General features: G+C 41.7%; 1 protein-coding gene across 17 annotated transcripts in view; it reads left to right on the top strand.

The window, feature by feature from the left end:
* Positions 1-24,947, top strand: part of PMCA (plasma membrane calcium-transporting ATPase 3) — a 1,595,457-nt gene that overhangs the window by 1,360,504 nt on the left and 210,006 nt on the right. For all 17 annotated transcript variants that reach the window (XM_071662674.1, XM_071662681.1, XM_071662678.1 and 14 more), the window contains one exon: positions 11,267-11,421. In XM_071662674.1, the coding sequence (XP_071518775.1) occupies positions 11,267-11,421 (155 nt within the window). The remainder of the gene's footprint in view (positions 1-11,266; positions 11,422-24,947) is intronic.

Below are 24,947 nucleotides of genomic sequence, written 5' to 3'. Positions count from 1 at the left end.
CAATGTGTGGTGTGAGGTGGTTTGATCGAGTAAGTAACGTAAGGGTAAGAGAGATGTGTGGAAATAAAAAGAGCGTGGTCGAGAGAGCAGAAGAGGGTGTTTTGAAATGGTTTGGGCACATGGAGAGAATGAGTGAGGAGAGATTGACCAAGAGGATATATGTGTCGGAGGTGGAGGGAACGAGGAGAAGAGGGAGACCAAATTGGAGGTGGAAAGATGGAGTGAAAAAGATTTTGTGTGATCGGGGCCTGAACATGCAGGAGGGTGAAAGGAGGGCAAGAAATAGAGTGAATTGGAGTCATGTGGTATACAGGGGTTGACGTGCTGTCAGTGGATTGAAGCAAGGCATGTGAAGCGTCTGGGGTAAACCATGGAAAGCTGTGTAGGTATGTATATTTGTGTGTGTGGACGTGTGTATGTACATGTGTATGGGGGGGGGGTTGGGCCATTTCTTTCGTCTGTTTCCTTGCGCTACCTCGCAAACACGGGACACAGCGACAAAGTATAAAAAAAAAAAAAAAAAAAATATATATATATATATATATTTTTTTTTTTGTCGCTGTCTCCCGCGTTTGCAAGGTAGCGCAAGGAAACAGACGAAAGAAATGGCCCAACCCACCCCCATACACATGTATATACATACACGTCCACACACGCAAATATACATACCTACACAGCTTTCCATGGTTTACCCCAGATGCTTCACATGCCCTGATTCAATCCACTGACAGCACGTCAACCCCGGTATACCACATCAATCCAATTCACTCTATTCCTTGCCCTCCTTTCACCCTCCTGCATGTTCAGGCCCCGATCACACAAAATCTTTTTCACTCCATCTTTCCACCTCCAATTTGGTCTCCCACTTCTCCTCATTCCCTCCACCTCCGACACATATATCCTCTTGGTCAATCTTTCCTCACTTATTCTCTCCATGTGCCCAAACCATTTCAAAACACCCTCCTCTGCTCTCTCAACCATGCTCTTTTTATTTCCACACATCTCTCTTACCCTTACGTTACTTACTCGATCAAACCACCTCACGCCACACATTGTCCTCAAACATCTCATTTCCAGCACATCCACCCTCCTGCGCACAACTCTATCCATAGCCCACGCCTCGAAACCATACAACATTGTTGGAACCACTATTCCTTCAAACATACCCATTTTTGTTTTCCGAGATAATGTTCTCGACTTCCACACATTCTTCAAGGCTCCCAGGATTTTCGCCCCCTCCCCCACCCTATGATCTACTTACGCTTCCATGGTTCCATTCGCTGCCAGATCCACTCCCAGATATCTAAAACACTTTTACTTCCTCCAGTTTTTCTCCATTCAAACTTACCTCCCAATTGACTTGACCCTCAACCCTGCTGTACCTAATAACCTTGCTCTTATTCACATTTACTCTTAACTTTCTTCTTTCACACACTTTACCAAACTCAGTCACCAGCTTTTGCAGTTTCTCACATGAATCAGCCACCAGCGTTGTATCATCAGCGAACAACAACTGACTCACTTCCCAAGCTCTCTCATCCACAACAGACTTCATACTTGCCCCTCTTTCCAAAACTCTTGCATTCACCTCCCAAACAACCTCATCCATAAACAAATTAAACAACCATGGAGACATCACACACCCCTGCCACAAACCTACATTCACTGAGAACCAATCACTTTCTTCTCTTCCTACACGTACATATGCCTTACATCCTCGATAAAAACTTTTCACTGCTTCTAACAACTTGCCTCCCACACCATATATTCTTAATACTTTCCACAGAGCATCTCTATCAACTCTATCATATGCCTTCTCCAGATCCATAAATGCTACATACAAATCCATTTGCTTTTCTAAGTATTTCTCACATACAGTCTTCAAAGCAAACATATATATATATATATATATATATATATATATATATATATATATATATATATATATTTTTTTTTTTCATACTATTCGCCATTTCCCGCATTAGCGAGGTAGCGTTAAGAACAGAGGACTGGGCCTGAGAGGGAATATCCTCACCTGGCCCCCTTCTCTGTTCCTTCTTTGGAAAAAAAAAAAAAAAAAAAAAAAAAAAAAAAAAAAAAAAAAAAAAAAGAGAGGGGAGGATTTCCAGCCACCCGCTCCCTCCCCTTTTAGTCGTCTTCTATATATATATATATATATATATATATATATTAAAGGGGAAGTAAATGTTTATAGTTGTGTTACTGGAGTGATAGTTTTCATACATGGGGCTTTGACAAGAAAACAATGAAATTGGAAAAAATGTAGCTTAGACATTGAAGCTTATTGATACAGCGGTTAAATTCATGAGAACTGCTATTGACGTTTGTGTAAATAGATTATACATTTCCCTTTTCCATAGCCAGAGGTTGAACCAGTATGTGACATTCATTTTTTCATTTCATTTCAAGCTAGAAGTTTCAGTTTTCTAAATTGTTTCTTACATTTTTCATATGTATATATAGGTGTATGTGTGTGTGTGTATGTGTGCATATGTATGTGTATGTATGTGTATGTATATATGTATATATGTATATATGTATATGTATATATATATATATATATATATATATATATATATATATATATATAGATATATATATATATATATATATATATATTATCCCTGGGGATAGGGGTGAAAGAATACTTCCCACGCATTCCTCGCGTGTCGTAGAAGGCGACTAGAGGGGACGGGAGCGGGGGGCCAGAAATCCTCCCCTCCTTGTATTTTTTAACTTTCTAAAATGGGAAACAGAAGAAGGAGTCACGCGGGGAGTGCTCATCCTCCTCGAAGGCTCAGACTGGGGTGTCTAAATGTGTGTGGATGTAACCAAGATGTGAAAAAAGGAGAGATAGGTAGTATGTTTGAGGAAAGGAACCTGGATGTTTTGGCTCTGAGTGAAACAAAACTGAAGGGTAAAGGGGAAGAGTGGTTTGGGAATGTCTTGGGAGTAAAGTCAGGGGTTAGTGAGAGGACAAGAGCAAGGGAAGGAGTAGCAGTACTCCTGAAACAGGAGTTGTGGGAGTGTGTGATAGAATGTAAGAAAGTAAATTCTCGATTAATATGGGTAAAACTGAAAGTTGATGGAGAGAGATGGGTAATTATTGGTGCATATGCACCTGGGCATGAGAAGAAAGATCATGAGAGGCAAGTGTTTTGGGAGCAGCTGAATGAGTGTGTTAGTGGTTTTGATGCACGAGACCGGGTTATAGTGATGGGTGATTTGAATGCAAAGGTGAGTAATGTGGCAGTTGAGGGAATAATTGGTATACATGGGGTGTTCAGTGTTGTAAATGGAAATGGTGAAGAGCTTGTAGATTTATGTGCTGAAAAAGGACTGGTGATTGGGAATACCTGGTTTAAAAAGCGTGATGTACATAAGTATACGTATGTAAGTAGGAGAGATGGCCAGAGAGCGTTATTGGATTACGTGTTAATTGACAGGCGCGCGAAAGAGAGACTTTTGGATGTTAATGTGCTGAGAGGTGCAACTGGAGGGATGTCTGATCATTATCTTGTGGAGGCTAAGGTGAAGATTTGTATGGGTTTTCAGAAAAGAAGAGTGAGTGTTGGGGTGAAGAGGGTGGTGAGAGTAAGTGAGCTTGGGAAGGAGACTTGTGTGAGGAAGTACCAGGAGAGACTGAGTACAGAATGGAAAAAGGTGAGAACAATGGAAGTAAGGGGAGTGGGGGAGGAATGGGATGTATTTAGGGAATCAGTGATGGATTGTGCAAAAGAAGCTTGTGGCATGAGAAGAGTGGGAGGTGGGTTAATTAGAAAGGGTAGTGAGTGGTGGGATGAAGAAGTAAAATTATTAGTGAAAGAGAAGAGAGAGGCATTTGGACGATTTTTGCAGGGAAAAAATGCAATTGAGTGGGAGATGTATAAAAGAAAGAGACAAGAGGTCAAGAGAAAGGTGCAAGAGGTGAAAAAGAGGGCAAATGAGAGTTGGGGTGAGAGAGTATCATTAAATTTTAGGGAGAATAAAAAGATGTTCTGGAAGGAGGTAAATACAGTGCGTAAGACAAGGGAGCAAATGGGAACTTCAGTGAAGGGCACGAATGGGGAGATGATAACAAGTAGTGGTGATGTGAGAAGGAGATGGAGTGAGTATTTTGAAGGTTTGTTGAATGTGTTTGATGATAGAGTGGCAGATATAGGGTGTTTTGGTCGAGGTGGTGTGCAAAGTGAGAGGGTTAGGGAAAATGATTTGGTAAACAGAGAAGAGGTAGTAAAAGCTTTGCGGAAGATGAAAGCCGGCAAGGCAGCAGGTTTGGATGGTATTGCAGTGGAATTTATTAAAAAAGGGGGTGACTGTATTATTGACTGGTTGGTAAGGTTATTTAATGTATGTATGACTCATGGTGAGGTGCCTGAGGATTGGCGGAATGCGTGCATAGTGCCATTGTACAAAGGCAAAGGGGATAAGAATGAGTGCTCAAATTACAGAGGTATAAGTTTGTTGAGTATTCCTGGTAAATTATATGGGAGGGTATTGATTGAGAGGGTGAAGGCATGTACAGAGCATCAGATTGGGGAAGAGCAGTGTGGTTTCAGAAGTGGTAGAGGATGTGTGGATCAGGTGTTTGCTTTGAAGAATGTATGTGAGAAATACTTAGAAAAGCAAATGGATTTGTATGTAGCATTTATGGATCTGGAGAAGGCATATGATAGAGTTGATAGAGATGCTCTGTGGAAGGTATTAAGAATATATGGTGTGGGAGGCAAGTTGTAAGAAGTAGTGAAAAGTTTTTATCGAGGATGTAAGGCATGTGTACTTGTAGGAAGAGAGGAAAGTGATTGGTTCTCAGTGAATGTAGGTTTGCGGCAGGGGTGTGTGATGTCTCCATGGTTGTTTAATTTGTTTATGGATGGGGTTGTTAGGGGGGTAAATGCAAGAGTTTTGGAAAGGGGCAAGTATGAAGTCTGTTGTGGATGAGAGAGCTTGGGAAGTGAGTCAGTTGTTGTTCACTGATGATACAGCGCTGGTGGCTGATTCATGTGAGAAACTGCAGAAGCTGGTGACTGAGTTTGGTAAAGTGTGTGAAAGAAGAAAGTTAAGAGTAAATGTGAATAAGAGCAAGAATATTAGGTACAGAAGGGTTGAGGGTCAAGTCAATTGGGAGGTAAGTTTGAATGGAGAAAAACTGGAGTAAGTAAAGTGTTTTAGATATCTGGGAGTGGATCTGGCAGCGGATGGGACCATGGAAGCGGAAGTGGATCATAGGTTGGGGGAGGGGGCGAAAATCCTGGGAGCCTTGAAGAATGTGTGGAAGTCGAGAACATTATCTCGGAAAGCAAAAATGGGTATGTTTGAAGGAATAGTTGTTCCAACAATGTTGTATGGTTGCGAGGCGTGGGCTATGGATAGAGTTGTGTGCAGGAGGATGGATGTGCTGGAAATGAGATGTTTGAGGACAATGTGTGGTGTGAGGTGGTTTGATCGAGTAAGTAATGTAAGGGTAAGAGAAATGTGTGGAAATAAAAAGAGCATGGTTGAGAGAGCAGAGGAGGGTGTTTTGAAATGGTTCGGGCACATGGAGAGAATGAGTGAGGAAAGATTGACCAAGAGGATATATGTGTCGGAGGTGGAGGGAATGAGGAGAAGTGGGAGACCAAATTGGAGGTGGAAAGATGGAGTGAAAAAGATTTTGTGTGATCGGGGCCTGAACATGCAGGAGGGTGAAAGGAGGGCAAGGAATAGAGTGAATTGGATCGATGTGGTATACTGGGGTTGACGTGCTGTCAGGTGATTGAATCAGGGTATGTGAAGCGTCTCGGGTAAACCATGGAAAGCTGTGTAGGTATGTATATTTGCGTGTGTGGACGTGTATGTATATACATGTGTATAGGGGTGGGTTGGGCCATTTCTTTCGTCTGTTTCCTTGCGCTACCTCGCAAATGCGGGAGACAGCGACAAAGCAAAAAAAAAGAAAAAAAAATGAGAGAATGAGTGAGGCAAGATTGACAAAGAGGATATATGTGTCAGAGGTGGAGGGAATGAGGAGAAGTGGGAGACCAAATTGGAGGTGGAAAGATGGAGTGAAAAAGATTTTGAGTATTCGGGGCCTGAACATGCAGGAGGGTGAAAGGCGTGCAAGGAATAGAGTGAATTGGAACGATGTGGTATACCGGGGTCGACGTGCTGTGAATGGATTGAACCAGGGCATGTGAAGCGTCTGGGGTAAATCATGGAAAGTTTTGTGGGGCCTGGATGTGGAAAGGGAGCTGTGGTTTCGGTGCTTTATACATGACAGCTAGACTAAGTGTGAATGAATGTGGCCTTTGTTGGCTTTTCCTAGTGCTACCTCATGCACATGCGGGGGGAGGGGGTTTTCATTCTATGTGTGGCGGGGTGGCGATGGGAATGAATAAGGGCAGACAGTATGAATTATGTATATATGTATATATCTGTGTGTGTATATATATGTATACGTTTAGATGTATAGATATGTATGTGCTGTGTGTGGACGTGTATGTATATACATGTGTATGTGAGTGGGTTGGGCCATTCTTTTGTGTGTTTCTTTGTGCTACCTCGCTAACGCGGGAGACAGCGACAAAGTATAATAAATGAATAAAATATAAATATATATATATATATATATATATATATATATATATATATATATATATATTATCCCTGGGGATAGGGGAGAAAGAATACTTCCCATGTATTCCCTGCATGTCGTAGAAGGCGACTAAAAGGGAAGGGAGCGGGGGGCTGGAAATCCTCCCCTCTCTTTTTTTTTTCAATTTTCCAAAAGAAGGAACAGAGACAGGGGCCAGGTGAGGATATTCCCTCAAAGGCCCAGTCCTCTGTTCTTAACGCTACCTCGCTATTGTGGGAAATGGCGAATAGTGTGATACAGCGCTGGTGGCTGATTCAGGTGAGAAACTGCAGAAGCTGGTGACTGAGTTTGGTAAAGTGTGTGGAAGAAGAAAGTTAAGAGTAAATGTGAATAAGAGCAAGGTTATTAGGTACAGTAGGGTTGAGGGTCAAGTCAATTGGGAGGTGAGTTTGAATGGAGAAAAACTGGAGGAAGTGAAGTGTTTTAGATATCTGGGAGTGGATCTGGCAGCGGATGGAACCATGGAAGCGGAAGTGGATCATAGGGTGGGGGAGGGGGCGAAAATTCTGGGGGCCTTGAAGAATGTGTGGAAGTCGAGAACATTATCTCGGAAAGCAAAAATGGGTATGTTTGAAGGAATAGTGGTTCCAACAATGTTGTATGGTTGCGAGGCGTGGGCTATGGATAGAGTTGTGCGCAGGAGGATGGATGTGCTGGAAATGAGATGTTTGAGGACAATGTGTGGTGTGAGGTGGTTTGATCGAGTGAGTAACGTAAGGGTAAGAGAGATGTGTGGAAATAAAAAGAGCGTGGTTGAGAGAGCAGAAGAGGGTGTTTTGAAGTGGTTTGGGCACATGGAGAGGATGAGTGGGGAAAGATTGACCAAGAGGATATATGTGTCGGAGGTGGAGGGAACGAGGAGAAGAGGGAGACCAAATTGGAGGTGGAAAGATGGAGTGAAAAAGATTTTGTGTGATCGGGGCCTGAACATGCAGGAGGGTGAAAGGAGGGCAAGGAATAGAGTGAATTGGAGCGATGTGGTATACCGGGGTTGACGTGCTGTCAGTGGATTGAATCAAGGCATGTGAAGCGTCTGGGGTAAACCATGGAAAGCTGTGCAGGTATGTATGTTTGCGTGTGTGGACGTATGTATATACATGTGTATGGGGGTGGGTTGGGCCATTTCCTTCGTCTGTTTCCTTGCGCTACCTTGCAAACGCGGGAGACAGCGACAAAGTATAATAATAATAATAATAATATATACATATATATTTGTGGCATGTGGCATGAGAAGCGTGGGAGGTGGGTTGATTAGAAAGGGTAGTGAGTGGTGGGATGAAGAAGTAAGATTATTAGTGAAAGAGAAGAGAGAGGCATTTGGACGATTTTTGCAGGGAAAAAATGCAATTGAGTAGGAGATGTATAAAAGAAAGAGACAGGAGGTCAAGAGAAAGGTGCAAGAGGTGAAAAAGAGGGCAAATGAGCAAATGAAAGTTGGGGTGAGAGATTATCATTAAATTTTAGGGAGAATAAAAAGATGTTCTGGAAGGAGGTAAATAAAGTGCGTAAGACAAGGGAGCAAATGGGAATTTCAGTGAAGGGCGCTAATGGGGAGGTGACAACAAGTAGTGGTGATGTGAGAAGGAGATGGAGTGAGTATTTTGAAGGTTTGTTGAATGTGTTTGATGATAGAGTGGCAGATATAGGGTGTCTTGGTCGAGGTGGTGTGCAAAGTGAGAGGGTTGGGGAAAATGATTTGGTAAACAGAGAAGAGGTAGTAAAAGCTTTGCAGAAGATGAAAGCCGGCAAGACAGCAGGTTTGGATGGTATTGCAGTGGAATTTATTAAAAAAAGAGGGTGACTGTATTGTTGACTGGTTGGTAAGGTTATTTAATGTATGTATGACTCATGGTGAGGTGCCTGAGGATTGGCGGAATGCGTGCATAGTGCCATTGTACAAAGGCAAAGGGGATAAGAGTGAGTGCTCAAATTACAGAGGTATAAGTTTGTTGAGTATTCCTGGTAAATTATATGGGAGGGTATTGATTGAGAGGGTGAAGGCATGTACAGAGCATCAGATTGGGGAAGAGCAGTGTGGTTTCAGAAGTGGTAGAGGATGTGTGGATCAGGTGTTTGCTTTGAAGAGTGTATGTGAGAAATACTTAGAAAAGCAAATGGATTTGTATGTAGCATTTATGGATCTGGAGAAGGCATATGATAGAGTTGATAGAGATGCTCTGTGGAAGGTATTAAGAATATATGGTGTGGGAGGCAAGTTGTTAGAAGCAGTGAAAAGGTTTTATCGAGGATGTAAGGCATGTGTACTTGTAGGAAGAGAGGAAAGTGATTGGTTCTCAGTGAATGTAGGTTTGCGGCAGGGGTGTGTGATGTCTCCATGGTTGTTTAATTTGTTTATGCATGGGGGTGTTAGGGAGGTGAATGCAAGAGTTTTGGAAAGAGGGGCAAGTATGAAGTCTGTTGTGGATGAGAAAGCTTGGGAAGTGAGTCAGTTGTTGTTCGCTGATGATACAGCGCTGGTGGCTGATTCATATGAGAAACTGCAGAAGCTAGTGACTGAGTATGGTAAAGTGTGTGAAAGAAGAAAGTTAAGAGTAAATGTGAATAAGAGCAAGGATATTAGGTACAGTAGGGTTGAGGGTCAAGTCAATTGGGAGGTAAGTTTGAATGGAGAAAAACTGGAGTAAGTAAAGTGTTTTAGATATCTGGGAGTGGATCTGGCAGCGGATGGAACCATGGAAGCGGAAGTGAATCATAGGGTGGGGGAGGGGGCGAAAATCCTGGGAGCCTTGAAGAATGTGTGGAAGTCGAGAACATTATCTCGGAAAGCAAAAATGGGTATGTTTGAAGGACTAGTGGTTCCAACAATGTTGTGTGGCTGTGAGGCGTGGGCTATGGATAGAGTTGTGCGCAGGAGGGTGGATGTGCTGGAAATGAGATGTTTGAGGACAATGTGTGGTGTGAGGTGGTTTGATCGAGTAAGTAATGTAAGGGTAAGAGAGATGTGTGGAAATAAAAAGAGCATGGTTGAGAGAGCAGAAGAGGGTGTTTTGAAATGGTTTGGGCACATGGAGAGAATGAGTGAGGAAAGATTGAATAAGAGGATATATGTGTCGGAGGTGGAGGGAACGAGGAGAAGTGGGAGACCAAATTGAAGGTGGAAAGATGGAGTGAAAAAGATTTTGAGTGATCGGGGCTTGAACATGCAGGAGGGTGAAAGGCGGGCAAGGAATAGAGTGAATTGGATCGATGTGGTATACCGGGGTTGACGTGCTGTCAGTGGATTGAATCAGGGCATGTGAAGCGTCTGGGGTAAACCATGGAAAGCTGTGTAGGTATGTATATTTGCGTGTGTGGACGTATGTATATACGTGTGTATGGGGGTGGGTTGGGCCATTTCTTTCGTCTGTTTCCCTGCGCTACCTTGCAAACGCGGGAGACAGCGACAAAGCAGAAAAAAAAAAAATATATATATATATATATATATATATATTTTTTTTTTTTTTTTTTCATACTATTCGCCATTTCCCGCGATAGCGAGGTAGCGTTAAGAACAGAGGACTGGGCCTTTGAGGGAATACCCTCACCTGGCCCCCTTCTCTGTTCCATCTTTTGGAAAATTAAAAAAAAAAAAAAAAAAAAAAAAAAAAAAAAAACGAGAGGGGAGGATTTCCAGCCCCCCGCTCCCTTCCCTTTTAGTCGCCTTCTACGACACGCAGGGAATACGTGGGAAGTATTCTTTCTCCCCTATCCCCAGGGATATATATATATATATATATATATATATATATATATATATATATATATATATATATATATATATATATATATATCTTTGTGTGTATATATGTGTGGACGTGTATGTATAAACATGTGTATGTGTTCGGCTATTCTTAAGTCTGTTTCCTTGCGCTACCTCACTAACGCAAGAGACAGCGATAAAGTATAATGAATATAAATAATAAATATTTATCTATCCATTATTTATCTATGACACTTAGTTGCTGTCTCCCACGTTAGTGAGGTAGTGCAAGGAAACTGACAAAAAAATGGCCCAATCCTCCCACATACACATATATATACATAAACGCCTATACACAGACATATACATACCTATATATTTCAGCATATACATACGTATACATACACAGGCATATACATATATACACATGTACATATTCATACTTGCTGTCTTCATCCATTCCCGTCACCACCCCACCACCATGAAATGCCCCACAGATATATCTTTTATTTCCAGTTTCAATCCTGAGCATTACATGATCACTTCTTTCTTCAACTGGTGTATTATGCATAATGCTCTCAGTGCCCATTCTGGTATGAGTGAAGATGAAATTTACTAGTGATGATGTATTAGTTCCTCTTATCCTTTTGTGCTGTATGATATTTTGGTATAGGAAACTTTTGCCTCCATGATGCAAGAGATATTGATATGAGTGTTGCTGAACTCCGCTTTTGTGTTGTTGCACTGTAAGGGAATATTTATGTTTGGCGAAGCTGTATTATCATCTGTGGATGAAATGGAGTCCAATTTCATCAAGGAATTTTTCATTCCAAAGCAGCCTTTCATATCTCTACATCTGCTTGGAGTTCAGCCATGAATTATGCAACTCATATTTATCTTTTTATTAACAGATCGTGATAGTTCAGTTTGGAGGTAGGGCATTTTCCACTGCAGCCCTTACTTTGGAACTATGGTTATGGTGTGTCTTGTTTGGGAGTGTTGTGCTCCTATGGGGGCAAGTGGTTACATCCATCCCAACCAAAACGCTACCTAAAAATATATTCTCGTAAGTATTTCATGTAGTTCTAAATATTTTCAATAATATTAAATAGTATTTTAGAATGATATAACCATTTTTTGTTGAAGAATGTAAGAAAGAATTTTGAGAAAATTTGAATGAAGGGATAGTGTATTGTCCTGTGATGTTTAAGTACAGACAGATCTAGAATAGTAGGAAAGCCAGAGTCAGTAAAACTTGTGTTTTGTGAATGGAAAAATGTAAGGCTTTCATGATTGACCATTACTCTTTAAAGGATTTTTATAGGATGTAAGTTTAAGTAGGTGTGATGGGATTGTAAAAGTGGAATAGTTGTTTTTAAAGAATAGACAGAGATACATCAGGTGTAGTGAGACATGATTATAGATTGACTTGTGTGAGAGAGGAATTGTAAGATGGAATAACAGTAAGGTAGTATTTTGGAGAGAAAAATGGAAGAATAAATGAGTACATTAATCAGGTTACTTAAAGATTTCTTTACAGGAGCCACTTAGTTAAGATACTGTAGTTGCCCATAATTGCTCATAAGATTTAATGAAATACCTGAGTCTTGAATATGCTTTGATCAGGTAAATGCACTTCACTCAGTTGAATAACAATGGCTAATTCTCATATGATTTACTGATTGACTTCTTGATAATGAAAATTTCCATAAAGAGGTAGAGTTCCAACACTTCTAAAACATAGTGCACTGTACAGTATAAGAAACATTGGGCAGCAGTACTTGTCAATACTTCATATGACAGTTGGAGGGTAGTATGGCTAATGCACTGGTGAGGAAGTCACATGTATTAACCACTGCTTGATAAACACAAAGCCAGCCCTTTGTTTATATACCCTGACTTACCCTAACACATGGCATAGTGATCAGTCAACCTACCAAATTTCACATTGTGATAAGATGTGAACAAAGCACACCATAGGATATAAGAAATGTTGGGTAGTAGTACCGGGCAACTTTTCTAAAGACAGTTGGAGGATATTATGGCAAATGGACAAGTGCGGTAGTCACATGTATTCACCCTTTCATTATAAACACAAAGCCAGCCCAATGTTTATATGCCCTGACTTATCCTACCACATGGTACAGTGATCAGTCAACCTACCAAATATCACACTATAACAAGATTTGTCTAAGGCATAATTCATGAGGGTCACAGAAACAGAAAGGGTACGGGAAGCCCTCTAGGCTGATGCCATTTGACTCAAAAGTGGCATTAAGGGTTCAATAAGACATGATTTAGGTGCTTGCTGCACAGTTAGCTGCTGGTGGGCCTCAGCTCTGGAAAAGGCAATACTTGGGATTTAGTCCATAGCATGTTTAGGCTGGAGGCAATTTATTCTGAATTGGGTATGGCCATAGGTATGGTCAGACAGGAAGGCAGTGATGAACATCTGCCTAAACTGTTGGTGAATTGCCATGCATCCTCATCTCCAAATTCCTTCAATATCATTGGGAGGCTTTCAGCATCAGGGAAGCATAGGATGCTGTGGGAAATGTGGAATTGATTTTTCAGGCTAATGCAGCTGCTGGACAAGCCTAAGAAAGTGTATGTGCTGGTTTTAGCAGAGTGCTCTAGTGTAATTTCAGTGCCCCTTTTGTGCTGTGGATATCTCATAGTACAGACTAGTGCAAAGAGGTATTTCCGGGATATGACTTGTACAGTGACCTTGAGGAACTCCTCAGAGAGTGTGTGTCTTTTGAGAGGACTAAGAGTAACTTTGGGATCCATGTGAATCATGGTGAGTCACTGGCAAACTTTCTTTCGAGAGGCTGAGAGTGACTCAGGGATCCATATGAATCATGGTGAGACACTGGCAAACTGGGTGGTGTAGCAGCATTGAGAGGTGGAAAGGCGCATAGTCACCACCAAGCTGCCACCATGCCTAGTTTTAAGAAAAAGTTTGATGAATACTGAAAGCTGCATGAGGCAGGAGAAGATGAGGGTTGTCTTACCCATGAGTTAGAATGTTATAAGTGTCAAGTGAACTTCTCAGGGAACAAAGGTACTGTTTCTTTCATTAGTGGCCTGCAAGATTTTGAGACTCATCCATCAGTAGCTCCCTTGCTACATTCACTCCTTCTCTGCTATGCAGGAGTCAACGGTAGGGACAACAGAGGTCTTATCACACAACACCCAGCCTGTGCTCACTGCAGCTCCACCATTTGAATATGATAGAGGGGCAACATTTGCAGGCTGTTAGATTGGATATTATGCCATTTTTTCCTCCAATATATTTAACAACACCAGGAACCCTTTACTAGTAATGAAGGATGAACCACATCACATCCACCTGCTATCTAATGCCAAGCCATTTGCCAGTGACTTGCCTGCTTCTGTTCCCAAGCAGACTTCAGTCAACACTAGCAGCTTCCAGGAATTTCCAGTTTACTTTTGATTCAGGAAGAAGACACCTGTTTTGGCAGGTAACAGGAGAGAGGAGTACTCAGGATGGCTGTGGACTCCTTGTAGAGCACTAAGATTTATGGGAGGAAGAATAAATCTAATGTAAGATAAGACAACATTACTGAGAGATATTTCAGTAGACACTAGTGAGCATCAATTGCCATTGTATTCTTGTTAGGAAGCTCACCATCTAATTCTTTTTCAACTCACCACAAGCCACACACTGATTAAACCTGAGGTCATAATACTAGGATACAAGGGAGGATTTCATGACTCAGTAAGACATCCTAAAGAGAGTGAAAACAAGGGGATAAGAAATAGACACTTAGTGTGTACCAAAGAGCGTCTACTGGAGGCATACTTTAAACCTATTCACTACAACCTACTGTACATATGAAGATAAACCCCCCATCATTTGTGCATGTGTGTGTGGAAAGATTCCAGTAAATTAAAGGGCAAATGATATCATATTTTGACTTTGGACATTGGGAGAGTACTCATCCCTAAGGTAAAAAGTGATATAACATGTTCTGGTAACTCCCCTGACCTTCTTGTGGAAGGGTCAAAGTTTGCTTGTGAACGAGGGGAAATTCCCTTTAGCATTGCCAGATACATGAGTATTTTGAGTTTTTCACTTTCCACATAACAAAAAGCTGGAATTAAGAGCTTGTCAGAAAGGATTTTATGAAGCACTAGTTTGGTATTAGGATGGTAGTTGGTTGGAATAAACTAACCAATGAAGGAGTGAATGCTGGCAGTTTACAAAGGTTTTAAATAAAAGGCTTTTAGGTGGAATAGAAAGTTCAAGAGATGGGGCCACATGACTGTGGAACTCTCTTCCTGTACTGTACACATAGGTGAAACAAGTAGTTACTGGGAGGTGGAGGTGAATAAGCAACTGGAAGAGGATGTCTGGCAACATGTATTGTGGAGGGTGTCTACTGGTGAGGCCACTAAATGGTGCATGAGGATGGTAATGGTACCAAAGAAGAATGGTCACCCTCTGCTCAGTGTACTTACAGAGAAAAATGCCACATAACTGCAGAGGATGTTCCAACACTCCAGGGATACCATCTGACAGATAGCAAAGGATGGCTAAGTGTACTGCATCAAGTCAAGACTGGTGGCTGCCATCACAAACTAGAGCATAGAGGGAATCCATTTCATCGTTCTCCAGCAGTACTTCATGTGCATTTTGACTGAAATCCCATTCTGTTGCCAGATGGGTGGAAGCTGGCATGGTGTGAAAGCAAGTGCCAAAAGACAGTAGAAGCATGATATGCTTCAACTGAAGGATAGGCACTGGCAGTGATATGGTGTTTGAGGAAGGCTTGGCTATTTTTACTGCTTTTTCTCAGCCTCAAGTTGGTTATTGATCACTGTCTCTTACTGAAGTTGTTTGGTGACAAAGCACCGAAGGATTTCATCAGTCTAGGTCTTCGGCTGAAGTAGAAGACTTGGCATTTCTGCTTCCATGTGAAGTGCCTCCCTGGAAAGAGAAACTATAGTCATGTACCCAGTGTTGAAGGCAAGCCCAGACGAAAATGACCTTGGTCACCATGAGGAGTTGTCAGCAGCTTTGGAAGTGGCCACAGTAGCAGCTCTAGATGCAGCTGATGGGATAGTGCCAGATCAAGACTCTGTAGTGGAGGCTGCCTGTAATGGACCTGTTATACATGCTGTTGGTGAACAGGGTTGGAACTAAGGACTGGCCTGCTAGCAGAGCTCAGGAATTGCCCAGTTTAAGCCTTTCTGCAATGTGAGGGAGTACTTTTTCACAGACAGTGAACAGGTGATTTACACGCTTGAACATGGCTGTGTCTGGTTGGTGATATCAGAGTCACCGCAGCACCATGTAGCTGCAAACCTACATGCAGGCCACCAAGGGGTTGAGTTGATGTTAAATAGAGCCAGACACACAGTTTACTTGCTAAGCCTGGAGGTGGATGTGAATTACTACCGCTCATTGTAGGGGTTGAGTTGATGTTAAACAGAGCCAGACACGCAGTGTACTTGCTAAGCCTGGAGGTGGTTATGAATTACTAATGCTCATAATGCAAGACTTTTGGGTGATGTGGCCCTTCTCAAGAGTACCCATTTCAGCAGATGGTGGCAGATTTTTTCCAGCTCCACAGTAGAATGTACATGGCTCATGTTGATAGGCTGACGAACTGGGTTGCAGTCACATGCTTCCTGTTTAGTACCCATGCAACTACCCCCATCCCTAAGTTGAGGAGCTACTTCACCATGTGGGAGGCTCCTGTGGAGTTTTCATTTGATGGATGCACCAAGCTTCCTAGTCCTGAGATGCAGGCCTTTCCTTGGAGGTGTGATGTGAGCATCACGCTGTCCTCAGCTCATTACCCTCAGTTGAATGTGAGAGAGGAGGCTGCAGTCCACATGCTGAAGAAGATCCCCTGACACAACCCCAGAGATAGACAGGTCCTCCATGTTGCTGGCAATGGGTAGAGAGTCCTGGGACTTGGTGCTTATGACATGAGGGTACAACTTGGTAGACTGGCACTGGTGGACTACCATAAGGTGTAGGGAAGTTCAGATAGGGAAGGTGGCAGGCAGACAGGGTGAAGGACAAGTACAACTAAGGGGCCAGATGGCTGCAAGGCCTGCATCTAGGTGGGTGCAGGTTTAAGATCCTGTCACCAGGCTCTAGGACTTGTTGTTGTTGGAAGGCAAGATTCTGCCATCATTTAGTCAGGTTGTACAGTAGTGCTAGGCTGAGGTTGTACAGTAGTGATAGGCTGTTTCTCTACAGTCACTGCCACTTGATACCAGTCCCTACAGGAAAGCCTGCCATGCATATTTTGGTTTCACAGGAAAGTGTTGTGAATGGTGAACCTAGGGTGCAGAAGAGATTCTCTGGGAAGGCAGCAGATAGTCAGGAGAATCTTAGCCATCTTGGAGGAAGGGGGTCATGGATAAGGAGACCACCAACTTGGATGGGTGATTTTGTTGGCTGAGTCTGTCATTATCCATTTTCCATTGTTATTTGAGTTAAACAGTGTGAGCTTTCCTGGCTGTGAGTTATGGGACATTAGAGAAGAGATGCCTTTTTTTCTGTAGTGTCAGTTGACATCTTTTGAACTTATGCTACTTTATTGTTCACCTGAGGGAGCATGTAGGATGTATGAGATATTGGTCAGCAGTACTAGGCAACACTGCTGTGGTGGAGGGCCGTGTGGCTAACAGACCGCTGAGATTCACATCTGCTGGCCGCTTCTAAACCTATTGACTTCTGATATCTCCTGTATGAGGTGCTCCACTTCCATGTGTTGACTGAAAGTATACTAGATGTGGGATGTCATTTTTTAAAAGTCTACACATGGCAGTAGGGATGTTAATAAGTTAGTATCTATTTACTGGCACCTCAAAGGGTATTTCCATACATTAGACCATATTTTCCCTTACATGGCCAGTAATTATCATATTGTAGATGAAGAGTATGATACAACAACTAGGCCTAATAAGAATACCCAAATTATTACTTGGATTTATTAGATATGTTTGAATAAGTTTCTAGGAGAGTAACATTAAATCAGGTTGACATAGTTTTTGCAAAGATCTGGAAAAATGAAGACAGTATGAAGAACATGATATTGCCGACAATGAGGGTGAAGATGATTCCAGTCTGAGAGAGGAGGACAGTTGGTGGCAGATGGAAGTAACAGCATGTTGCAATGATGTGTTGGCCATCTGCCCCATAGGCATGGATGCCAGCATTATCTCAACACAGTTAGTTTTTGAAAAAAGTGATGCAAGTATAACAGGAGCCTGTTCTGTCACCAAGAATTCTAAGGAGTTGTACCATTTGTCAGGAGTATTTTGATGGGATTTGTTAGACATCATGGTGACTAAAACAAATCACTGTCAGGGTGCATTGGAGGAAACAGCTAAATTCTCCTAGCAGCAGGGTATCCAAGTTCACTGACACAGCATGATATAAAATGTGTAAGATTTCATGTACAGTGATGATTGCTCATGATAAAAAACATGAAATAAACGAGCTTTGGACCATCGATGAGATGTTTGAGCAGAAGTTTATTAGGAAAATGTTGCTCTGAATCACTTTCTGCAGCTAGGTAGGCTTTTTCACTTTATAGCCAAGAAGCATACAGATAATACCAAACTGCAGAAAATTAAACAAGCCCTCAGTGATCTCTGTAGGAAAATCAGAGAGAGATTTATACCATTTCAGAAATTTTGCTTTGAGTCTAATGTTGTGATGGAAGTGCCTCTTTCAGTCAGTCAGGGAGTCAGTCATCGAGTTTATCTGTGCCTGCCGTCAGGAGTATTATTATTGTTATCGTCATTAGAGCATTCGCCTTCCGGCCCAATCTTCCAACATTCAATCCCAGGCTGGAAGACATTGTGAGAATCAATGCCGTGGAAAGGAAAACTGGGATTCAAACAGTACATTCCCTCATAATGCCATCAGTTTGGAATCTTTTTTTTTCAGAAAATTACTAAATACATGATTTTTTGGTATACAGTGTACTGGAAAAGACACTGAAATCATTTGTGATAAGGAATTGGGTGTCTCAGGATCTGTGGTGAAAACTTTTATGTTGAGTCATTTGGGCAAAGGTCATATATTGTAAGAAGATAATTGGTATACTAGCTGAAAATTTTTCCAGCATTTGCATGAAAATGCTGGTGCAGGTACACCACCAATTTTCCGGCACTCTTGTCAGATTAACCATTTTGCTGGACCAACCATGGTCATAATTCATCAACACACCTCTAACCCACTATTTATATATCTCCCATTTGTCTAAAGTATACCATGGACTGCTAGAAATTTAAATTAAACAAATATTAAATGTTTAAGCACCTAAGATGGTAAGTCTGTCCTTAGATTGTTTGAATCCAGTGGCATATCTAGGGTATGGAAGGTAGGGCAGGTGCCCTAGGTGTCACTTGAAGGGGGGCACCAGTGGCGTAATGGCATCCTGGATCCAAACAATGATTCGGATCTTAAAGATTTAGGTTTCTTGACCATGAAAACATATCTTTGGGATTTTTAATCACATTGATATCATTATTATTTCAATTGTTATGGTGACTGAGTTTGGTAAAGTGTGTGAAAGAAGAAAGTTAAGAGTAAATGTGAATAAGAGCAAGGTTATTAGGCTACAGTAGGGTTGAGGGTCAAGTCAATTGAGAGGTAAGTTTGAATGGAGAAAAACTGGAGGAAGTAAAGTGTTTTAGATATCCGGGAGTGGATCTGGCAGCGGATGGAACCATGGAAGCGGAAGTGAATCATAGGGTGGGGGAGGGGGCGAAAATTCTGGGAGCCTTGAAGAATGTGTGGAAGTCGAGAACATTATCTCGGAAAGCAAAAATGGGTATGTTTGAAGGAATAGTGGTTCCAATAATGTTGTATGGTTGCGAGGCGTGGGCTATGGATAGAGTTGTGCGCAGGAGGGTGGATAGGCTGGAAATGAGATGTTTGAGGACAATGTGTGGTGTGAGGTGGTTTGATCGAGTATGTAACGTAAGGGTAAGAGAGATGTGTGGAAATAAAAAGAGCATGGTTGAGAGAGCAGAAGAGGGTGTTTTGAAATGGTTTGGGCACATGGAGAGAATGAGTGAGGAAAGATTAACCAAGAGGATATATGTGTCGGAGGTGGAGGGAACGAGGAGAAGTGGGAGACCAAATTGGAGGTGGAAAGATGGAGTGAAAAAGATTTTGTGTGATCGGGGCCTGAACATGCAGGAGGGTGAAAGGAGGGCAAGGAATAGAGTGAATTGGATCGATGTGGTATACTGGGGTTGACGTGCTGTCAGTGGATTGAATCAGGGCATGTGAAGCATCTGGGGTAAACCATGGAAAGCTGTGTAGGGTATGTATATTTGCGTGTGTGGACGTATGTATATACATGTGTATGGGGCTGGGTTGGGCCATTTCTTTCATCTGTTTCCTTGCGCTACCTCGCAAACGCGGGAGACAGCGACAAAGCAAAAAAAAAAAAAAAGTTATTCACAAAAATTGATATTTCCATAATGGCATCCTGGATCCAGACAATGATTCAGATCACTCCCAAAATGTAATCAGTTGGTCCTTGTGTCATTTCTGACTTTCCCTGAAAATTTCATCAAAAGTTATTCATAACTTTTGTTGAAAGTTGCTCACAGACAGACAAACAAATGCTGGTAAAAACATGATCTCCTTGGTGGAAGTAATAAAAAGAAAAATATTGGTGTTATATGTCTGGACAGGGGTGCAATTTCAGTGCTTACCATAGGCGCTATTTCCCCTAGCTATGCCCCTGTTTGAATCCTGTGGGGTCTTCTTCGTCTGTTGTTGTTAGTGTTTTCCTAGGTGTGCATTGCCAGAATAATGCAGTTTTGTGAACATTATATTCCTGCTCAGGACGTAGGTGCTTGTCAGCTGCGAGTTTCACAGATTTGTCCACATACTTGGCAGCTCCTTCTTGGTTTGCAGACCGCTTTTCTCCGCTCACTTTATTCTTGGAAATTCCATGAAGCTTCTTGGATCTTTGAAGCCATCCTTCACTATGGTTGTGCTCATGTTGTAATTTAAGTTCTTTATGGAACAATGTAGCCTAGTCCATTATCATGCTACCTGACAAATCCACTCCATCACTCCGATGCTGTCGAAACCATTCCAACATCACCCGATCGTGCTCAGGACTCTTACCATCTTTCATAGCTTTTCTATTTGTCATTTGCTTCTTGGAATTGCTGTCTGCATAGAATTTCAATATTTTCTCCCTTTGCTTCTTTATATCATAAACAGTTGATGAACCAATACTGTATATGTCACACAGCTTATGCACCGAAACACCATGGTCCATTTTTTTCAACAGTTCTACTTTATCTTGAATCAATATGGACTGGTGTTTATGTTTGACACCACGACTGACACTCTTATGTCTTAGAAGCCATAGCTAGAGTTAGATTTAAGCAAAATACGCTAAGAATCTCACAGAATTGTGGTATCACCACCAGCTGCAGTGTAAAGAATGTAAATAAGTGTGCCTTACACACAGTGCCATCTGTGGCCGCCCAGCAAACTAGTCTGGTGGCCGTGGTAATTCCAAGTTCTCACCAACGTTTGTCCGGACTAAAGGAGGTGCTGAACCATCATTTGTGGCAGAGTTCAGGAGAAGTGAAAATGCATACCATCACTGCCTGGTGTCAAAAGTGGTGAAGTAGATAATTCAGTGTAATAACATTTTGTGTGTGAAAAGACATATTAATTGTATTATGCACATGGTTTCCACTGTCCATAAAGACAATATGGTAGACAGTGAAACATAAATGTGATATGTTTATCATCTGTGATGAGTGTGTGAGAAAAACCACAAGGAAGTATATCAAACTGTTCTTTCACTTATTAGGTATGTCAGTGCTGAATGCCTTCAATTTATACTTTGTGAAGACTGGCAAGGAGCCAAAAATTGAAAGACTTCATGAAGGCACTCTGTCATCATCTAGTTGATAGATTCAACACAATTTGCAAGACACTAAGCCATCATGTTGTTGGACATCAAGTATACCTGATGGAAAGACACATTCCTCACCCTGTCCCATCCACAGAAAGTGAGGAAAAAGCCAGGAATGGGTTTCATGTTTGTGCCAACACCAGTCAAGAGCAGAGAATCATGCAGACAACACATTTCATGTGCATTGAATGTCTTGAACCTCTGTGGGTACAATCCAATCATGTTCATGATATGCTATATAAAAGCAATAACTGAAAATAGGAGAGAGTATTGTATGTGAATATATAGATATTCAGGAAGGGAAAGAGAATGTAAATTTTTATCTTTTTTCTTTTCCTTCATTGATTTGTGCTGTTTCCTGTGGGGCAGGGTAACATATGGATGAAGGCAAACAAGTATGAATGTGTACCATGGTATATATGCATGTGTTTGCATATATAGGGAGAAAGAATACTTCTCACATATTCCCCGTGTATTTTAGGAAGCAAGTAAAGGGGGCAGGAGTGGGAGGCTGAAAACCACCCCCTCCTTGTATTTAGATTTCTAAAAAGGAAAACAATCACTCTTGAAGTAGAACCTTCAGACACAATTGAAAATGTGAAGGAAAATAGTGAAATTGGAGAAAAATGTAGCTTAGACATTGAAGCTTATTGATACAGTGGTTAAATTGATGAGAACTGCTATTGACGTTTGTGTAAATAAATTATACATTTCCTTTTTTCCATAGCCAGAGGTTGAACCATTATGTGACATTCTTTTTTTTTTCATTTTTTTTTTTTTTTTCATTCATTTCAAGCTAGAAGTTTCAGTTTTCTAAATTGTTTCATACATTTCTCATATGTATATATATGTATGTGTGTGTGTTTGTATATGTGCGTATGTATGTGTATGTGTGTGTATGTGTATATGTATATATATATGTATATTATCCCTGGGGATAGGGGTGAAAGAATACTTCCCACGTATTCCTCGCGTGTCGTAGAAAGCGACTAGAGGGGACGGGAGCGGGGGGCCAGAAATCCTCCCCTCCTTGTATTAACTTTCTAAAATGGGAAACAGAAGAAGGAGTCACGCGGGGAGTGCTCATCCTCCTCAAAGGCTCAGAGTGGGGTGCCTAAATGTGTGTGGATGTAACCAAGATGTGAAAAAAGGAGAGATAGTATGTTTGAGGAAAGGAACCTGGATGTTTTGGCTCTGAGTGAAACGAAGCTCAAGGGTAAAGGGGAAGAGTGGTTTGGGAATGTCTGGGGAGTAAAGTCAGGGGTCATATATTCTTAATACCTTCCACAGAGCATCTCTATCAACTCTATCATATGCCTTCTCCAGATCCATAAATGCTACATACAAATCCATTTGCTTTTCTAAGTATTTCTCAAGTGAGAGGACAAGAGCAAGGGAAGGAGTAGCAATACTCCAGAAACAGGAGTTGTGGGAGTATGTGATAGAGTGTAAGAAAGTAAATTCTAGATTAATATGGGTAAAACTGAAAGTTGATGGAGAGAGGTGGGTGATTATTGGTGCATATGCACCTGGGCATGAGAAGAAAGATCAAGAGAGGCAAGTGTTTTGGGAGCAGCTGAATGAGTGTGTTAATGGTTTTGATGCACGAGACCGGGTCATAGTGATGGGTGATTTGAATGCAAAGGTGAGTAATGTGGCAGTTGAGGGAATAATTGGTATACATGGGGTGTTCAGTGTTGTAAATGGAAATGGTGAAGAGCTTGTAGATTTATGTGCTGAAAAAGGACTGATGATTGGGAATACCTGGTTTAAAAAGCGAGATATACATAAGTATACTTATGTAAGTAGGAGAGATGGCCAGAGAGCGTTATTGGATTACGTGTTAATTGACAGGCGTGCGAAAGAGAGACTTTTGGATGTTAATGTGCTGAGAGGTGCAACTGGAGGGATGTCTGATCATTATCTTGTGGAGGCTGAGGTGAAGATTTGTATGGGTTTTCAGAAAAGAAGAGTAAATGTTGGGGTGAAGAGGGTGGTGAGAGTAAGTGAGCTTGAGAAGGAGACCTGTGTGAGGAAGTACCAGGAGAGACTGAGTACAGAATGGAAAAAGGTGAGAACAATGGAAGTAAGGGGAGTGGGGGTGGAATGGGATGTATTTAGGGAATCAGTGATGGATTGCGCAAAAGATGCTTGTGGCATGAGAAGAGTGGGAGGTGGGTTGATTAGAAAGGGTAGTGAGTGGTGGGATGAAGAAGTAAGAGTATTAGTGAAAGAGAAGAGAGAGGCATTTGGACGATTTTTGCAGGGAAAAAATGCAATTGAGTGGGAGATGTATAAAAGAAAGAGACAGGAGGTCAAGAGAAAGGTGCAAGAGGTGAAAAAAAGGGCAAATGAGAGTTGGGGTGAGAGACTATCAGTAAATTTTAGGGAGAATAAAAAGATGTTCTGGAAGGAGGTAAATAAAGTGCGTAATACAAGGGAGCAAATGGGAACTTCAGTGAAGGGCGCAAATGGGGAGGTGATAACAAGTAGTGGTGATGTGAGAAGGAGATGGAGTGAGTATTTTGAAGGTTTGTTGAATGTGTTTGATGATAGAGTGGCAGATATAGGGTGTTTTGGTCGAGGTGGTGTGCAAAGTGAGAGGGTTAGGGAAAATGATTTGGTAAACAGAGAAGAGGTAGTGAAAGCTTTGCGGAAGATGAAAGCCGGCAAGGCAGCAGGTTTGGATGGTATTGCAGTGGAATTTATTAAAAAAGGGGGTGACTGTATTGTTGACTGGTTGGTAAGGTTATTTAATGTATGTATGACTCATGGTGAGGTGCCTGAGGATTGGCGGAATGCGTACATAGTGCCATTGTACAAAGGCAAAGGGGATAAGAGTGAGTGCTCAAATTACAGAGGTATAAGTTTGTTGAGTATTCCTGGTAAATTATATGGGAGGGTATTGATTGAGAGGGTGAAGGCATGTACAGAGCATCAGATTGGGGAAGAGCAGTGTGGTTTCAGAAGTGGTAGAGGATGTGTGGATCAGGTGTTTGCTTTGAAGAATGTATGTGAGAAATACTTAGAAAAGCAAATGGATTTGTATGTAGCATTTATGGATCTGGAGAAGGCATATGATAGAGTTGATAGAGATGCTCTGTGGAAGGTATTAAGAATATATGGTGTGGGAGGAAAGTTGTTAGAAGCAGTGAAAAGGTTTTATCGAGGATGTAAGGCATGTGTACGTGTAGGAAGAGAGGAAAGTGATTGGTTCTCAGTGAATGTAGGTTTGCGGCAGGGGTGTGTGATGTCTCCATGGTTGTTTAATTTGTTTATGGATGGGGTTGTTAGGGAGGTAAATGCAAGAGTTTTGGAAAGAGGGGCAAGTATGAAGTCTGTTGGGGATGAGAGAGCTTGGGAAGTGAGTCAGTTGTTGTTCGCTGATGATACAGCGCTGGTGGCTGATTCATGTGAGAAACTGCAGAAGCTGGTGACTGAGTTTGGAAAAGTGTGTGGAAGAAGAAAGTTAAGAGTAAATGTGAATAAGAGCAAGGTTATTAGGTACAGTAGGGTTGAGGGTCAAGTCAATTGGGAGGTGAGTTTGAATGGAGAAAAACTGGAGGAAGTGAAGTGTTTTAGATATCTGGGAGTTGATCTGGCAGCGGATGGAACCATGGAAGCGGAAGTGGATCATAGG

This window comes from Panulirus ornatus, chromosome 6 (genome assembly GCF_036320965.1).
Source record: "Panulirus ornatus isolate Po-2019 chromosome 6, ASM3632096v1, whole genome shotgun sequence".
NCBI lineage: Eukaryota > Metazoa > Arthropoda > Malacostraca > Decapoda > Palinuridae > Panulirus > Panulirus ornatus.
The sequence above is the reverse complement of the archived record's forward strand: the minus strand, read 5'-3'. Positions and strand labels throughout refer to the sequence as shown.